This window comes from Epinephelus lanceolatus, chromosome 3 (assembly GCF_041903045.1).
Source record: "Epinephelus lanceolatus isolate andai-2023 chromosome 3, ASM4190304v1, whole genome shotgun sequence".
Taxonomy (NCBI): domain Eukaryota; kingdom Metazoa; phylum Chordata; class Actinopteri; order Perciformes; family Serranidae; genus Epinephelus; species Epinephelus lanceolatus.
In genome coordinates, this window is record NC_135736.1 from 41397616 (window position 1) to 41416172 (window position 18557).

An 18557-nucleotide genomic window follows, 5' to 3' on the forward strand; every position below is an offset into this window, starting at 1 on the left:
CACTGCAGTTCTGTTTGGAATGACTTTAGCAGGAAAACAAAATCCGTCTGTTGGCTTTTCCCCACAAACTCCTCGAGCTAAACACAGATGCCGTTGTGGAAACAGGCAGGGTCTGAGGGGTTGATCTCCTTACAGCAACATTTTCCAAACCCACAGAAGAGAATTAAGGTCTGACAAGCAGCAGCAGCACACCTAAATGTCACTTTGCATTTTCATCATAGCAGCAGCAGCATAGCTGGCATCTCTGCCATACCTGAGTCAGACAGCACAACACCCAGGCGTCGCTAAGGCAGCAACACGAGCCAAAACCCTCCACTGAGCCAGCTAAGGTCACTGTTAATAATGGTGATGGATTATTAGTCAGCAATCATCTTTGTTTGCTGCAATTATGTCATTTTATATGATTATCTCCCCAACAATACTGTAACTCCTGAGGGTTTTTATGCCCACTGATTGAACTCTTAAGGCCAAAACACACTGGCGGTGAACTCTGTACATCAAAAAATAGGTCCCTATTATTTTCAGTGTACAACCCCACACCAGTGGCTGCTAGACGCATGTTGGCGCTCCTGGGCATGCCACCCCGCGGCACTTCTAGCCTCACCACCTCCTGAATTAAATTCATGTTCCCCCACTCACTCTTTGCTTGTATAGATCAACTCCCATAGCAGCTCTTTTCCTCTGCTCCTCTGGCAGCTCGACTCCTCTCCTTAGCATGGATGTATAAAGAGAACTCTGTAAGGTTTGTTGTTTCATGTGTGACAAAGAATGAATGAGGAGAGACTTGTTGTTGAGGTTGAGAAATATCCCACACTAAACAACCCACAAAACGACCCACGAAAAAGTATTACCTGGAAAGTCATAGCTCTGGAGATCGGCTCTTCAGGTGAGAAATTAAGTTTAACTAGGGACTCCTAAACATGATTTTAAGCTACTGCAGAGATTTACTGTTTTCAGCTTTACTCCCTCCAGAAGTGCAATTTACTATAAAGTTCAGGCATCCCTGTCTTTTCGAACAATGCAAGTATTTGGTTACTGGTTGATTAAGTCGTAAGGTATTTATTTTACTATATATCTCAGTTCTGGCGAAGTTGTATCAACAAGCATTCACATGGTCGTAGCATTCTTGAAGCAGACACTGGATACCTACCCCGACCCTGACCTCTGACTCCCACATGGAGGCAAAAGAAGCTTTGTACTGCATGTAAAGCTGCCTCTGGGTACGACAAAGAGATTGTCTGTTCAAGTATAACAGCCAGCTGTGACTTATTTCTGCAGAAAGTGAACAGAGCTAGTCGTTAGACAAAGTTAAGAGAATGCACAAAGTGAGGAGGACTGGTGGAGTAGAAGAAAAATCCAGCAGGTACTGAGCAATGTCTCTCAAACCAGATCACGATCCAGCAGCAGGTGAAAGCCTGAGGAGGTTAACAGTAGTTTCAAATAACAGGAGGAGATGTGCTGTCACATACCATGTTATTAAGTTGTTCTAGAGGTGACGTGTTAAGGTTTGCGTGCGTGTTGGGTGTTCTGCATTTTGCTGAAATGAATGACAATATTAAGAAATACCTTAAGGCACCGAAAAGAAAAGATTGAGCTTTGAGTGCAGCTGAGAGAGAAAATAAAGACAGTAATCAAGCTTTTACACTTATATTTAATATGCGTTTGATTGGTCTTTCTTTCACGCAGTTCGTTGTGTATAGTGTGACATATTTATGTTTACCTATAGTGAGTCAAGAGGTGATTTGGTTTGTCTGCTTCGCTGGTCACAGGCCCTGAACACAGCTCATTCTGCCTTCTTTAAATCATTTTAAGGAAGCGAAATTGTCTCTCTTCATCCTAACATAGACTAAATGGCAGCTGTCACTGCCCAGTCTAGACAGCAGTTGTCACCACTGATGTGTTAACTGCTGTGTAGAAGACTAAGTTGCCGGGGTTGTTTCATAGTCTCTGTTGATTTCACATCACAAAACTATAAAGCTGTTTTACACTTAACATCTCCTTGGATTACTGGATCGAGACACGGAGGTAAACACCAACAGAAAAGACTCTTCTGTGGCATCATTTAAACTTTTGTTTCATATATTTCCTCTGGTTTCTACTCACTAACCTGCTCAATAGATACGGTGTGTTTAGCAACAGTTGCAGAATCAGAACCAAATGTCTGAGCTCTCTGGAGGCTCTCTCCGAAATTCGCAGGTATGCACTGTGTAATGACTTAGATGAGCCGCAGGACCTGATCATCAACAAGTCACAGCACTGCATGAATAAAAGGTCTACATAGTTATCTCAATGAAGCCATTGCATTGGAATGGCAACTACTGGGAAGACATTTTGTACACACATTCATGGTCCCCAGAGGAAAAGTTTGATCCCCTAACCTTTCATCTAGTGCCATGTATGTATTGAGAGCCACTGTTATTGAGAACAGAGGCTGTAGGGAGTCTGTGTGATGCAGAGATTTGCTGGAGTGCACCGGGGTTAAAGGTCAAGAGTTGTCAAAGCAACTCAAGTCAGCCTCAGACTACAGGAGTTATAAAATCGGGTTGCATCACACACATAAGGAGAAACTTAATGGATGTTCTTCTCTCTAATCTCAAACATGCACACATTACCAGATGTGAAAAATAATGGTGCATCACACGCTAAAGGATATTGTGAAGAATATCATGTCAGAGGGAGCATGAACGCACCACCTCACGTGATCTCATGGGAAAGCGGATGTAAACAAACCGGAGACTGACGTGGCACGACAACTTGCTGTTACGTAAACAATGCTTTGCAGTGACAAAAACAAGAGCCAAGGGCTAAACAAGAGAAGATGGTCAACACGTGTTGTCTGTTCTTTAGCGAGAACCAGAGATGAGATTTTAAATGTCAGTTTTAATATCTGTCAGCAGCAGTATGCAAGCTAACGTAGGCCTCAAGGGCGAGCATGTTTCCCATTGTTTGGTATGACCATCAGATGCTCCGTACTGACTCAATCATAATTGTAATCATTTGGATTAAAATTATGTTTTAAATTATCAGGGTGGCCCCAATGAGTCTGCGAGCAGTTCAGAAGGTTTAAGAGCGGATCTGTAAACCTCTCACACTGCCAGATAATCTGGGCCACACATCTGTACCAACCAAGGTCCCAGAACAAATTCCTCCTCCAGTAGTCAGGAGGGGTGAATCTGGGGTAAATCAGCCTAAAAATCCCGTAGTCTGAGCCCGGCTTTAGGCTGTATCCACACTTATCCACAAATAGTTTCAGTCAGTAAATTGATTCGCTGCATTGTAGTTTTCACAGTTCTATAATTTGGTTTATAACTGTAAGAGCAAAAATACACTCAAGAGCAACATCTGGGACATTTTTTGTTTGAGATAAATGTATATAACACATGTTCATGCACGTGCATACACATTACTGTGCACATATAAAATATACTTGATCTGCTTACACAATAGCTTTTGGGGCTAAGAGTTTTAGAAAGACTGGAGCCGTTAAACTGATTTTACTGGTAAGCTTTTCAGGCATGAGGTAACAGGATATTCCACTCTGGGGAGTTTTGGGGGTGTGGGAGTTAGGCTGAGGATGTACCACTAACTCACATCCCCTTTTTGTCTCTGTGAAAATGAAGTCATCTCCCCGTAGACCAGCTTTCTAACACAATTTATGATCCTCTTTCTCCTTCTTTGTACCTCCATTCCTGACTTTACTGTCCCCATCTCCTCCCCTCCTTCACCTCTCCCACAGTCCCTCAAAATCCTCCCTCTACCCCTTTTCCTTAAAGTGGTAATCCTGGAAATATCTTAAGTTCATTTTGGCTTCATCTCTAATGATTAAAGGTCATTGCTGTGGAGGTTTCATCAAACATGGTAAATTCTTTTTACAAAATTTTCTGTTGACAGTTTCAGTGTCTGTAAGTGATGCTTATCATCTTGGATTTAGCTGCTCATACTAACATAAGGTTTTTGAATGATTCTAACAAAACCGTAGAAGGAAAATGCACCACTTCCTGTGCACCAAAGCATTTTTCACATCAGATGTTGAAAAGAAAGTACAGTATAAGATCTAAGTTGGCTAAAGTAATAAGTGACACCTGTACATTTACAACTGATCTAAAAGCTCCCATGCGTCTGCTCCCTTTTGTTGCTCCTTTATTGCAAACCACTGTTTGTTTGGTACAGAGTGTAAATGAATGAAGAATACAAAGCCTCCCCACCTGCTATGATTTAACCACAACAGTTGTGTTGCTTTCCTTTGATACTTCAGTACTCACCCCTGACGGGAATGCACTGCTGCACAAGTGCCACTAACAATGCATTTTGCCTGTTCCTAAAGAATGTGATGAAATGCATAATTGGACTTAATATTCAATCTTGTGGAGTTTTTGACCTCAAACTGCACAATGGAGTTATGTTTATATGAGTGCAACCATGTGTTGTTATTTCTTGTGCATGCACATCAGATGCACATGAACAATGCACATTCTTGCCAATGGTTTAACACTATTCCAGTGATCCACAGCTGACAGTAATGCGCCAAGAAACACAGCAAAGTGCAGAGAAAGACGGAAAAAGGAAACATACTTAAAAAAAATCAGCTTTGAAAATGTTGCATGAGGAAAGAAATGCATTAAATATGTAAGACCTCAAGGATACACACACATTCATTTAGGTAAGAAACACTGAATGTAAACATGCTTCTTGTTTCTTTACAAGAAAACTCCAAAACACTGCTTTAATAAACGCAAACTACTGATAGTCACAATGATCAGTCGATTAGTTTTCAGTTAATAAAGGTCTTCCCTCTACCAGCCCTCAAAAGCTGCAACACATACAGAACTCTGCTGCCCGGTTACTCACCTGCACCCCCCCCCCCAGGCACCACATCACCCCTGTACTCAAACAGCTTCAATGGCTCCCTGTCCCAATACCGCATCCAGTACAAACTCCTCCTCATCACCTACAAAGCCCTCAATAACCTTGCCCCCTCTTATCTCACTGACCTCCTCCACCGCCATTCCCCCACCCTCCAACCTCCTGACCCCCATCACTAGAACCAAGCACCGAACCTTGGGGGACCGAGCCTTCACCGCTGCTGCCCCAACCCTCTGGAACTCCCTCCCACTCAACATCAGAAATTCAGACTCCCTACAGACTTTCAAATCACTGTTAAAAACCCATCTGTTCAAACTGGCTTTTCCTGAGTTTCCACCAGTCACTTCTCATTTTCATTTTTATTTTATTATCATTGACATTTTTTCAGCACTGTAAAGCGTCTTTGAGTGTCCTGAAAAGCGCTATATAAATCTGATGCATTATTATTATTATCATTATTATTATTAATAAACTAAACACCAACTAATTTGATAATTGATTCATTGATTTGAGCCATTTTTTAAGCAAAAAGAAGTAAAAATTCTTAAATAATTTCTGGTCTTACTCCTCTTTGACAGTAAACTGAGTATCTTTGGGTTGCGGACAAAGCGAGACATTTAAGGACGTCATCTTGATTGACATTTTTCACCATTTTCTGACATTTTATACACCAAACAATAATCCATTTTGACAAGTAACATAATCATTAGTTACAGCCCTAGATCTATGGATGAATATACACACTAAACCTTCTGCTGTGCTTTGATTTATTTTGGATTTTGCCATAATGTCTGCTCTCAGCAGCGTCAGGAAGACAAACATTTAATGGAACACTCCTACTGTTTGTCATCATCATCCATTTTATTACATCTTGGGTCTTACTTTTGCAGCTTTGGCCTTCATTTCTATTGGTTATGACAGCTCTGGTATCATGGTAATGTAGCAACAGCTAAGTCTAATTGGGCAAAAAGCATGAGCAGTCAGGAGAGTAGAGAGCAGTTACTGTGAGCCAGACCATCCAAATGACTTCATGTAAACGTAGAAAAATGAGTGTACTTTCAATGCACAGTAAAACTTCAGCTTGACTGGCCACGACCAGCGACCAGCCAGTTGGTCTCTTATATAGACCAGCTAATTGCGTGTCAATCAAATTTAATTGTATGCACCGCATGTTAGTTCACATTGCAAACAGAGGCAAAGACAGTAACTGACTATTGTTAGAGCTGCTGCAACCAGTGCTCTAGTGTATTGATTCAGGACAACTAAATGTTTTAGCGCTACTGATTAAAAAGGAAAGTAAAATGGCAATGTTACCTGAGCTGAAAGGGAGCTGCCAATCAAGGATGGTCTGATCACATCCCCACAATCCTGAGAAATGGTTTGAGCAGCTGAATGAGCTGTTTTTTAAACTAGGTTTTCTAATAGTTATGAACAAGTATTTATATGCTTAGTGAGACACTCATTTGTAGAATCATTTATGCTTTTTCCCTCCTTCAAGCCAAGTTTCCAGGAGCTTTAAAGAAAAGTTCCAAATATGTTTGTGTATGCTGTCAATTATAGTGCTCAGATAGAAAGGAAATCGGAATTGGTCAAAATTGGAATCGGTAGGTCAAACTTTAAAACAATCAGAAATCAGAATCAGCCAAGAAATTTGCAGTTGGTTCCTCTCTAGTTAAACTGTGTGCCTGCACAACTTTCACAAGTGTAGTCAGACAAAGTTGAACCAGGAAATTGGTCTGGAAACTGTGACAGCTATTTTTGGTTAGAATTTTACAGTTCCTCTTTGTTTTCGTGTCCAAACATGTTTGGATAAATTGGGGATTTGTTCACAACCCGTCTGATCGTCTGACTTCTTAGTAATACCTTCCCAGGAAGTCATTTAATGAGTACAACAGTTTAGGGAATCACGAGCAAACCTACAAGAATAGAATTACCAGATCCTTTAATTCTTCTTGAGTCACAGTCAAACAGCAGCAGTTGTGCTTTGGCAGGATCTTACAGGACCCCCTCCACCTCAGTTTAAGAGAATATTCAACACTGTCATATCTGGCTTTTGTCCTGCACTTTAGGTTTAGAGGAGTCAGGCTTTGTTTACAGCAGATTTGGGATGAATGGAGGCAGTTGTCTGCTACCAGCTATTAACACACCAAACGTCTCCCTCTTTCTCTCTCGTGTCCTCTTCCCTCTCAGTTTACCTCTCAAACTCATCGCCTATTAGTCTCCTTCTCTCTCTTCTCTCTCTCCACCTTTCTCTTATCACAGGGGAGGACAAAGGTTTATGTGGGGCTTTCATTCTGTCTCACAGTGAGCGATGGCTGCAGTGTATTATGGGTAACAGAATCCAGCTGTGTTGTAGACTGTGTGTGTGTCTGCTGGTGTGAACATGTGCAGGAATGGGTGTGTGTGTGTGTGTGTGTGTTGTGTTGTGCTGCTCCGCAGGTCTTGGGTGCGTGTCGACCTGTTTCGTGTCATTTTGACGGCGATGTTTCGCTTTCATCATGCAGCCTTATCTAGGCTCGTACAAATAGCTGAGGATATAGTGTGTGCCGTGGAGTCTTAACAGCAGAATACTCTGTCACAGTTAATCAGGAATTCATGAAGGAGCAAAGAGAACTGGTTTTGCAACTCCAAGTTATGTGAATGCAGAGGGAAAATGTTCCCCGTGTTATGACTGCTATGGTTAATATAGTGCATGGCAGATTCTTGGCTTCGTGGTGTGGGCACCCGGTCATTATCAAACACAAGAGGGTGAAGATGATAAAAAAAGAGAGGAGTACTTATGTTCAGACTGAGCTGTAAGCTTTTCATTCTTCACTTCATCTCTTCCTACATCCTTGTTTCCCTCCCACTTATCCCGTCACTCCTTTGAAACACTGAGCCAGTTTTAAGATATTAGAGGTGAATATGAAGCAGCTGTGATGGAAGTACATACTTGTGTTTTCCTGCAAGTTAAAATTAAAATATAGTGTTTCGAGCATTTCTGCCCCGTCACTTTGGCAATTGATGCTTGTTTAAACAGCTTTCACTTCCAACTTTATTTTTTTACATGGCTGAACTGAGCACAGCAGTCAAAACTCAAACAAAGATGTCACAAACGCAGCATTTACTATTACTACTTCTTCAACTAATAATAATCACTAGTCCATACCCATTGGTAGCTTTGTCACCTTCTACCTATGCCAATCCTCAATGCCTATGTGCAGTTTCACATAGATTGATCACGTCAGTGAGTAGAAAAACGTGGGACAGACAGAATGACACACTGACAGTTTCCATTATTATGTACAGCATACCATACCATGACTTAGTCATACTAAAAATTAGAAAAAAAAACAAAGCATTGGGCCACAGGGGGAGCCACAGCGATCAGTTGCATTTTAGCCTCAGATTATGTGTGGTCATATGCCTACAAAGTTGCGTGGTGATCGGTGAAACACTTGAGATGTTATACACCTTTATGTGATGAGCCACGCCCTCCGCAATATTCATTGCCTTATAGAAGCTCAGTTTTAGTAAGTTTTCCAACTTTTGCCAAGAGGGAACTTTAGATATTGGTCCCTAGATTATGTTCACCCAGTTTCATGCAGATCGGTCAAACTTCCTAGGAAGAGATCAATTGAGAGAGATCAAGTGTTTTTCAAAAAATTCAAAATGGCGGAAAATCTGTAGAACCGGAAGTTATGGGTTATTGAGGCAAATTTGTTCCTCATGAGGAGAGGCATCTCTGTGCAGTTTCAAGTCTCTACGACATATGGGGCATGAGATATGCCCATTCAAAGTTTGCAATTTCAGTCGGTTGCTATAGCGCCCCCCTTTGGCCAATTGATGTAATATTGCTTCATTCGCATCCTCCCATGACCCTCTACCACTGTGCCAAATTTCACATGGAAAGAGACAATGCATTCAATGTTTTAATTATTCTCATCATGTAATAAGGTCACTAGGAACAAACTCACCGGCCATCAGATGATATTTTGATGACATCAACAGATGACAGTGCTATCAAAACTAAAACTCGCTCAAATAAGAAGATGCCTTCTGAACTTGGAAAAAGAATTGTCAGACAGATCAGAGGTCAGGTTCAGCCACAGAGCAGCAGCCCTGAAGCGTGAAGGTGTCTCTACCTTACCACCCAGGTGTGTGTAGCACCCGGCAGTGTGTTTTCCTGAATTAGACTTGCAGAGAAGCTGCAACTGACACATGCTGTCAGGAGGGTTTACTACAGTGCATGTCCTGACACAGGCCCTTTGGAACAGCAAAGCTGCGAGACACATGCACAGTTTACTTGGGATTTGATGTTGCAGACAAGTCTCTTATAGAGAGTTGAAACCTGTTGTGTTCATTTTTAAATGTGATGTACTAACTGTAAGAACCGTCACAAGCAAAGCACTCCTATATGCACGATTAGTTTCTCTTTCTCAGCTCTACAACACAACTATTTCTTCATTTATATTCCATTCATTCCTCTCCTTTGCTGTCATCAAATTAACATAGCCAGTGTGTCTGCAGCAGCACCCTTAAAGGAATGACGAGCAGCTCTTATTATAACCCTGTTACTGTTCTATAAACAGTAAATGACTGCACACAAAGAAAGATCCGGATTCTGCAGGAGAGCGTGTCTTTAACCTCAGACATGCACCTCCAAACAAAAGCAGTCGTATGCCCTGTCATAGCATAATGCTTTGTCATCAGTGGAGCATGCTGTATGACTGCAGACAACTTCATTATGTGTGTGTGCATCAAGGTGTGCACTGTTTGCATGATTCTTAGAGAAAATAATGGCGATGATAACAGCGCTTTATCTTCTGGCTGATGTGTCAGCAAACAATTTTTGCGTTGGCGGTTCTGCCATCTTCACTCATCACTTCACACAGACTAAAAGTAGCACTCGCGCTAACACTTGAAGACAGTCTTAGTCATATTGAAGTCAGTTGCATCTGGATTGTAGCAGAACATGTGAGAAGGACACAGTATCTGATTCTGCACATCAAATACTTAGTTACTTCACTTGGATGTCTGAGCTTCACTGTGCAGAATGATAAATGTGCAAACGTTTGACTATAAGGCTGTTTTCACATTCATCTGCTGAGGGAGAAAAGTTTCTCTGTATTTACATTTCATGCAGTTTTGCACGTACAATCAGGATGTTGTGATATTGCAACAAGTTTGGGAGCCAACTGTGGTCCTATATGCATCTTCTGCCAGCTTTAGACCAAACAACTTCTCAAGCGATTTTACTTTTGCAGACAAAATTCCACTGTTGTATCAAAATCATGAAAGTTTTACATCAGTAGGTTGCTGATCTCCTGGTCTCGATTGTTTAGTGTAAGGTGATCGTAAAAGTTTGATCTGTCTAAGGTTGGTCTTTTTCTCGTCTTTATGTTCTGACAAAATGAAACATGTTTAATGTAATCACAAGTTTTAATCTTGGCTCATGCAGACGCTGAAGTTAAAAGACGTGAACATTGTCAACAACCAATAGCTGCGCTCTCTCCAGCACCAAACAGGAAGCAGCAAACTGGGTAGACAGGAAACTTGGACGGGATTCCAGGAGGTGTAAGAACATGAACAAGTCTCGGTTCTCCTGTGTGGAAAAGGAGGAGAAACTGGTGGAGTTGTGGCATCAACAAGAGTCTGTGTTTAATTCAGCGTGTATCTGAACTGTATGAACTGTGTCAGCACAGTTTTGCACTGCAGTTTGCTTTTAAATTTTTCGCTGTTTTGATCTTTTATTAGTCGTTACATTTGCCAAAGCACCACCATGTGGTCGTGTTAAAGCACTCAATGTTTTTGTTTATAACTCTTAAGCTGTGGAATATTTCAGGAGTTGGGGGCCTAATGCTGCTTTTTGGATCAAGATGTATCAGTCAGTATAAGACATTTCCACCTAAACAGATTTTCCCGCCATTTTTTAAGGTTTGGCCCAAACAGAGTAACACTGCACCAACAAGTGTCAACAGTTACCTAATTACTTGTACGCTGATTCAAAACACTTCAGAAACAGACATCACTCTGTGGTTTACAACAGGCAGATTGAGAGAGATTTATTCTACACACTCAAAAACCCATTGTATTCCACCTCATTCTGTTGCCTTCTTGCCACACATCTGTTAGAGTCAGTGGTTGATTTGTATAAAACAAAGAAAAGCATTAGAAACATGCTGAGAGCTTGTATTTGCAGACCAACAAGTCGAGACATGGCACTTATTGTTTAGTTGTGTGACTAACAGGATAGAGGTTTGATCTTTCTCAAATGTGCCGCCGAGACTGGACAACAAAATTCTCAGACTGGTAGGTTCTGGTTGATATTAACTGCTCTTGAAGTCCCAGTTTTGGTTCTTAAAACACCAAAAAAACTTGTGTTTGCTCTTTCTGTCAATAGTCAACCTCTCTGTCCTGTACTTTCCGCTCCCTCTCTTCCATTTGTGTTTAATAAAGACAGTTTTTGAGAGAGTATTGCAAATTCTTGTCAAGCTGACAGACTCTGACCTCATATGTTATGAGGAGAGGGGGATAAATGGAGGAGACAGAGGGCAGAGAGGGAACGGAGACATGGGGCCGGAGGTGCACCCCTGACTTTAATAAAACATCTTAGGTTTCTCCTCAACTTCCACCTCAGGAGTCCTGGCAAGGGCAGGAGTGCAAGAGTTTACCAACACAGGCCAGGTTGGAGGGGGGGAGGGAAGGTGAGAAGAAAAAGGGGACCACTTTATGACAGATGGTCAGGGAACTATTGGCAACAGGCAAAACGCCAAAGATGCAGCCTAATGCACACGAAGACAATCCTCACTAAACTATCTACCATCTCTTAGTCTATGGAAGGGACAATACAGTTTCCAAGGGTTTGAAAATTCTGCCACATTTCTATCATTATTCCAGCAAATGATATTCCAAAGACTCTTAATTTTCATTAGTTTTTATCTTTTTCGGCCTGAGTCAAACTCCCTTTGACTGTTGCCAGGGTCACTCTCAAGTTTCAGTCATTGTGGCTCTTGGAGCATTTCACACCACAATAACCCATCCAGATCAAACAAGTTGGAAAAAAGGTCCTTTGGGGCTCCAACTGGTCTGGAGTTGAAGGTCACAGTCTCCAGACGCAATCTCAACATATGACTGAATCATTTTTGCCGAAAAATAAAACAAATACCAGCCAAGTGCACAGTATTTGCACAATATTGTATTGCTTCATATGCAGGTAGAAACACATGGATGGTTTTTCTCTAGAGTAAGAAAATAGCCAATTCACATTACATGACAAGAAAAGGAAAAGGAACAAAATATCATCTTGCACAGCGAAGTCCATCACATCATTTATCACAGTACTACTCCCGTTGTAGCCAAAGGCACTAAATCACTGTTTCATTGACCCTACTTTTTTCTTCATCTACATAGACAGAACTAAAAGGAAAATGAAGTTGGGAAAGAAGGAGGAGAGACAGGGAATGTCTGTATGTTTGATCCACTTCTGTGTTTGGCCGTTTGGTTGATAAAACTTTGTGCTGTAATCGTGACTCTTTACCTTCAATCAAAGTCATGTGGCGGCCCCCTAATTTCCTGCATTCCTCTATGTGCTGCCCATGGTTTTGGTAACACAATGAGGCAAATATGTGATCGAGAGTGCATGTGCAACACACACAGCATATTTACCTTGGATATGTTTGTATGTAGAAGCCGTGTGGTGCTGCGAGTGCCGAGCTGCGTTACTGCAGACTGGGTTTCACGGGCTAAGGACCATGTCATAAACACAGGGAAGAGGCTGAATGGCTTTCTCACTTAGCCCCAGGAAGGGTCACCCTGGGTGGGCTGTGGGTCCTGATCCCCGGGGTGTCTGCTGATCAAGGACAGAAAACAGCAAATTCACTATGATGGAGCAGTCGTTGTTACTGTTTGTTTATATACATGTAGAAGCTAAGGTTTGTTGATTGGGCAAGGTGTACGGGTAATAAACAAAAGTCCTCTGGTATTTATTTTTGAGTGAATAGCTTTAGGAATTAGATTAAGAAAAAATTCTTACAGAACTTCCATTTATTCCTCAGTAATGATGTCATTATGTCTCAATTTGTTTCTTCTGTAAAGCCACACTTTAATTGAGACACACTTAATAAGCCAACAGTGATTAACACCAACCATTTTTCATCTCTCTTATGTCTTTCAGGGTTTAAGGCCTGACGTCACCATGCTGCCTTACTTCCTGCTCCTCTTCCTTTCATCTGGTCTGGTGTTATCCTCTGACTGCCCGGCTGACTGTTCTTGCATGGGCCAGGACTCAATATTCTGCATTCAACGACGCTCCAGCACTGTGCCTCGTGTCCCAGCCACCACACAAAATTTATACATCTTCCAGAATGGCATCGACACTTTGTCCCAAGATGACTTCAAAGGCCTGGGGGAGTTGGAGTTGCTAGACCTGAGCCAGAACGAGCTGGCAGAGATGCCAGATGGTGTGTTTGAGATGCTGGCAAAGCTGAAAAACTTAGACCTCTCCTCTAACCAAATTACACACATTTCCAAAGGCAGTTTTTCTGGGTTGGTCCAACTAGAGAGGCTGTATCTCCACGCAAACCGCATTCAGAGCATCCATTTGGAAGCTTTTGATGGTTTAGAGATGCTACTGGAACTCAAGCTCCAAGGGAACCAGCTCACCTCTCTGCCATCCCTTCATTTCCCCAGGCTTCTGCTTCTAGACCTGAGCTACAACAACATCCCAACCCTGGGACCCTCAGACCTCCAGACTCCCCACCTGGAGGCCCTTAAAGTGGCCTCTCTGGGGCTTACATCTGTGGATGAGGATCTCATAGCCTCACTGGGGAACCTTCATGAGCTCGACATCTCCACAAACCAGTTAACTGAGGTTCCCCAGGCCCTAAAACAAGACTCCCTCAAGGGGCTGATCAAGCTCAGCCTGGCTGCCAACCCATTGGGTGAGCTCAAGGTGGAGGACTTCCAGAAACTGAGTGGACTTCAAGAATTGGATCTAAGTGGACTTAATCTCCAGGGATTTTCTCAGAGTTTCTTCCAGACCTTCCCTAGGTTGGGTCAACTGACAGCAGCTGAGAACCCATTTAACTGCTTGTGTCCATTAGCCTGGTTCCCTGTCTGGCTAAAAGAGAAAGACGTGAATCTTGGGAGGCCTGAGGAAACCAGGTGTCACTTCCCTCTAGTCAATGCTGGAAAAATGCTTTCAGCGCTGGAACACAAAGATTTCGGTTGTCCACCTACCACCACAGTGCTGATTGGCTCCCCCATTGGAAGTACTCCTGTTCCCCAGATGCCCACCACATCTCCAGACACCATCCATACCAATGCTATTCCCCCTCCTCCTCCACCCAGTGAGGCAACCGTGTCCTCAAAAACAGACAGCCCCCTTTCACCAGAACCTCCAGTCTCCCCAAGTTCCACCAGTGGAGAGATAGGGGAGCACATCTGCCCACCAAATATCTGCCTTAATGGAGGCACCTGTAATTTTGACCCACTGGGGCAACTCAGCTGTCTTTGTCCCTCGGGGACCTCTGGCCTCTACTGTGAAAATGTGGATGAGGTTCCTGAGCCACCGAAACCATCAGCAACAGAAGTTTTGCTAGCTGCCCCTGCAATGCCAGCTGAACTCGATGCTATCAGCTCACGGCAGGTCACCTCCACATCTATCCTTCTTGACTTGCACCGTTTCATTGAGACACGGCCACACATCCGTGGCATCAGGTTGACCTATCGTAACCTCTCAGGACCTGACCGCCGCCCCATTATCCTGAGTGTACCAGCTTCTTACCCTGAGTACACTTTGCGTGGTTTGAGACCCAACTGTACCTACTCAGTCTGTGCCAGTCCTCTGGGTGAAAGAATCAACTCTAGGGCAAACAGCTCAGCTGAAACAGGGTCGTGTACAGAGGCTCGCACAGAAGGGATCCCACAGACATCTTCAGAGTCCAGGGTGGAGACACAGAGCCCGCTGACATACACTCTCATTCCTGCCCTGGCTGCACTGGCACTGGTGCTGGGGTTGGCCGTGGTGGCTGGGACAATCATTTGTGTCCGAAAGAGAAGGCAGGCCCAGGCAGAAATGGAGCTAGAGCTGGGCCCAGCAGATCCTGATCCCATGGAATTGGAGGGCATAAAGGCCAGCCTGGAGAATGGGGGAAATGGCACACTACCCCACAAACAGCCTGAGATTGACCGCTGTCACACTCCTCAGCCGCCTCCATCTTTGCAGCAAAATGGAGGTTTGGACTATGAAGTTCCCTTGATGCAAGGACACTGCCCATCAAATAACAATCTAGCATCCTTAAAGCCATCATATTTCTAAAATGCAATAAAATACACTTGGAAAGATTTTGAAGAGAGAGGGCTTGCCCATCAGGAGATCCTGCTATGGCTCACTTAGTGGTTAAAAATCAAATCTTCATTCCAATATCAGATATCCACAATTTGAAAAGTGGCACTTACTGTCCAAATGATAACACTGCAGACTGGATCATCTATTTTAGAAATACTGAAAGATGAATTTAAGATTACAGCATATTGGAAATGTGCTAAACCACTGTGGGACAATGATCAGGACGTGGTTTACAGTCATCTAGCAGAGTTTAATGGTGGTGAAACCTAACTAAGTGATTAAACTAAGTGCAATCGAATAGAAGGGTCTTAGTAGCAGACTGAAAACGGAAGTGCCTTTTTGCATTGACACAGCTGTAACCAGTGGCTCATTTTAAAAAGAAATCTTTGTTTATATAAAAGAAACTATACGAATGAGCTGTAATCCTGTTGCTGGATTTGAGAGATACAGAATGGGGATAAGTGCCCCAGTGTTTGGGCTACAGAACTGGAGGAAGTGACAGTGGTTTAAATGAAAACAGTGATGCAGATGTGTGATTCCTGGACCTCATGTCCTGGTACTAAATGGGTTTTCGACCAACTCCAACTGCTCCATGGGGATTATTAAAAAAAACTTGCACTGAAAAGAAATATTTCTTTTCCTTTCCAGTGTCCCAGTCACGAACTGCCAAAAGACTGATGGTAGCATTAAGAAATGCAGACACAAAAACTTTGAAAAAATACTTTGCAAAGCTAGTGATAGGCTGACCTGTCTCAACATCATATTTCGTCATTGACATTATCTAATCTGAAAGAAAACTTCAAGTTGGATTCTTCAGTGTCAACAGATCTACCATATTTCTCTCCACACATCCCGAAGCTTTTGGCTCCGTGAGAGATGAATTTGCTGTGAAAGATAAATGGACTGAATTAAGAGCCATTGAGAATGGACTTTGCCGGCATTGTTCTGCACCGTGATGGGAAAGCTGTTTTGTCTAGTTTATATCATGATATTTTGTTTTTGTTGTGCTTTTTTTTTTTTTTTTGTATTTTTGTTGTGTTTTATGCTGTTGATGTCCATACAGTGTTGCTATTTTTTGCAAGTTGAAACTTTTTTTTATTGTTCTCCCTTGAAAAAGCCTCCTTAATTCATCATAGATTCTATCATTTTCTTTTTGCATATAAGGTTACATGTTGCTAAAACTTTCCAGAGCTACTTGCAGCGAGTGATGAGTAAACACTAGCTTAGATTCTTGAGCTAAAAGCACTAAAACAACCAACTATAATCACATAACTACTAAAAAGTTTTCATGTAAAGACTAAATTTAAACAGTTTTCTTTACATCATGCACAGAATGTTTTTGTATGAGGTTCGCCAAAATATGTCTGAGGAGTTCACCAAGTGAATGTAACTATCAAGTGTCAGACACTTTATATTCTCTGCGAGGTCTGCCAACGCTACATAAGGACAAGCCACAGACTGTTTTTGACAGCCAGAGCTCCCAAAATTGTGTTCAAAGGCCTTTTTGCCACAGAACCCACTCCTATAAAGCAGCACACGCGCGCCGAGAAAAGAAAGGAAGTTCAAAGAGCTCCAAGGAAACTTGCTGTGAGTGTCAGTGAGTTTTAGTCACTAGTTCCCTCTTGGCTGAACCATTTCTGAGATATGGTCTAGACAGGGTCCCCCTGTAGCTGTTTGTTCTCACACACCCTCTCTCTGGCTCCCTGTGCCTCCACTTCAACCATCCACTGTGTTTTGGTACAAAAAGATTATTGGCATGTGTGTTCAGAGACTGTTTTGCTTGTTTACGGCCAACCAGACTGTGAAATGCACCGGCTAAGTGCACCGTTCTGATGTATTTGTTCTTTTTTTCCTGTCTGAGGTTGGGAATGTCACAAGCTTTTAGTGTTACTTTTCTTTTTTATATATATCTTTTCCTTTCATGAGAAAGAATCTTAACTTGGAAAGTATAATAGGTTTACAGAGACGTGCCTTAGCAACATTCGTGCAGAGCCTTACTGACATCTTGTAGTGTCATATTACATGTTGATGTGTATTTCAAGAACAAAAGGGCCTTTATGTTGTCTCACAAGATATTGCATTATATTACATTACAAACTACAAATGAAGAAACATGAAATGTAATGTAATCTGTTTTTAAAAAGACCTTCCTTGGTTCTTGGTGATCTACAGTAACAGCAGAAAGCTTGGATGACTGGGTTTTATCAGTTTTTTCAGGTGTGTGTGTGTGTGTGTGTGTGTGTGTGTGTGTGTGTGTGTGTGTGTGTGCGCGTGCGCGTGTGTGCATGTGTGTTTTACTTCCACTTCTACAGTACGTTGTCTGCTTTATAATTGAGTCCATGCACTACACTCCAGCACTGTCCAAAATCAACTTACCATTCTCTGGCTTCTCTACTTTCTTCGTTCTGTCAATATTCCAGCATAAACACAGACACAGATGCTCATATATCAGCTCTCCAACAATATATCAACTGGAAGACTCTTTGTATCGCTTTGGACAGTGAGAGGAGCAGGAAATGTTTGAAATATTTTCAACATGCTTGTTACAGAACCTTCCCTGTTTATTTAGGGAAGCTTGTCTTTTTTTCCTTGTTTAATGTTTGTCAATTATGTCAATTACATTTTTGTTTTTGCCAGAATGCTGAGAAAAAGAACAGTATTAAAAAGATTTAATGTTAAATCTGACTGTGATTTTGGCGAATTTTGTTGGCTTAATGATTCAAGTCATTTTTATATGGTTTTATAATGCAGTATATGTACATGTTCATGTGTTTTCCTCCTTGTGGATTTGAGGAATTCAATTCCATTTGAGGCTGTAAGTCAGTTCTGAATGTTGTCATAGAGCAAAGTTAAACATAAAAACAGAGCAACATTTTCCAGTAACAACAGAATCTTATTACGCACAGCCTGTATCTTTCAATACCTCATTACACACACACACACTCTCTAACGTCAACCACAAAATGATTACTTGTGACGTTATGAAGGTTTGTGGATGGAGGTCATTTTCTGTATTTTCTGCTAATAGCCAAGAACGGATGCCAGTGGAAAATATTACCAAATAACACACAGTTTCCAAATAACAGATATTACATAGCTCTGCTGCTTTTAGCTACTGGCTGCTTGCTTGTTGATTTAGCATTTTAATATCTTACCCCACAGTAAATTGCAATGAAAACAGTACAACAGGACACATCCAAACTTACAGTGACGATTACAACGTGCAAGTTTTAAGGGCAGTGTGACACTGTTTTATGACATTTGGTTAATTTTTACGACCAAGTAAATGTTTAGATCATTATTTTACATATAAACAAAAGGACAGCTAACACAGGCTCTGCCCTCTACTGGACCTTAGAAGTAA

At 42.0% G+C, this 18557-nt stretch overlaps 1 protein-coding gene across 1 annotated transcript in view; it reads left to right on the top strand.

Moving 5' to 3' along the window:
- The window catches only part of LOC117255914 (vasorin-like), a 41958-nt gene extending 24080 nt beyond the window's left edge, over nt 1-17878 (top strand). Inside the window, exon 2 of the mRNA XM_033625157.2 lies at nt 13019-17878. Within this exon, the coding sequence (XP_033481048.1) occupies nt 13040-15163 (2124 nt within the window). The 5' untranslated portion in view covers nt 13019-13039 and the 3' untranslated portion in view covers nt 15164-17878. The remainder of the gene's footprint in view (nt 1-13018) is intronic.
- Nucleotides 17879-18557: the final 679 nt, after the last annotated feature.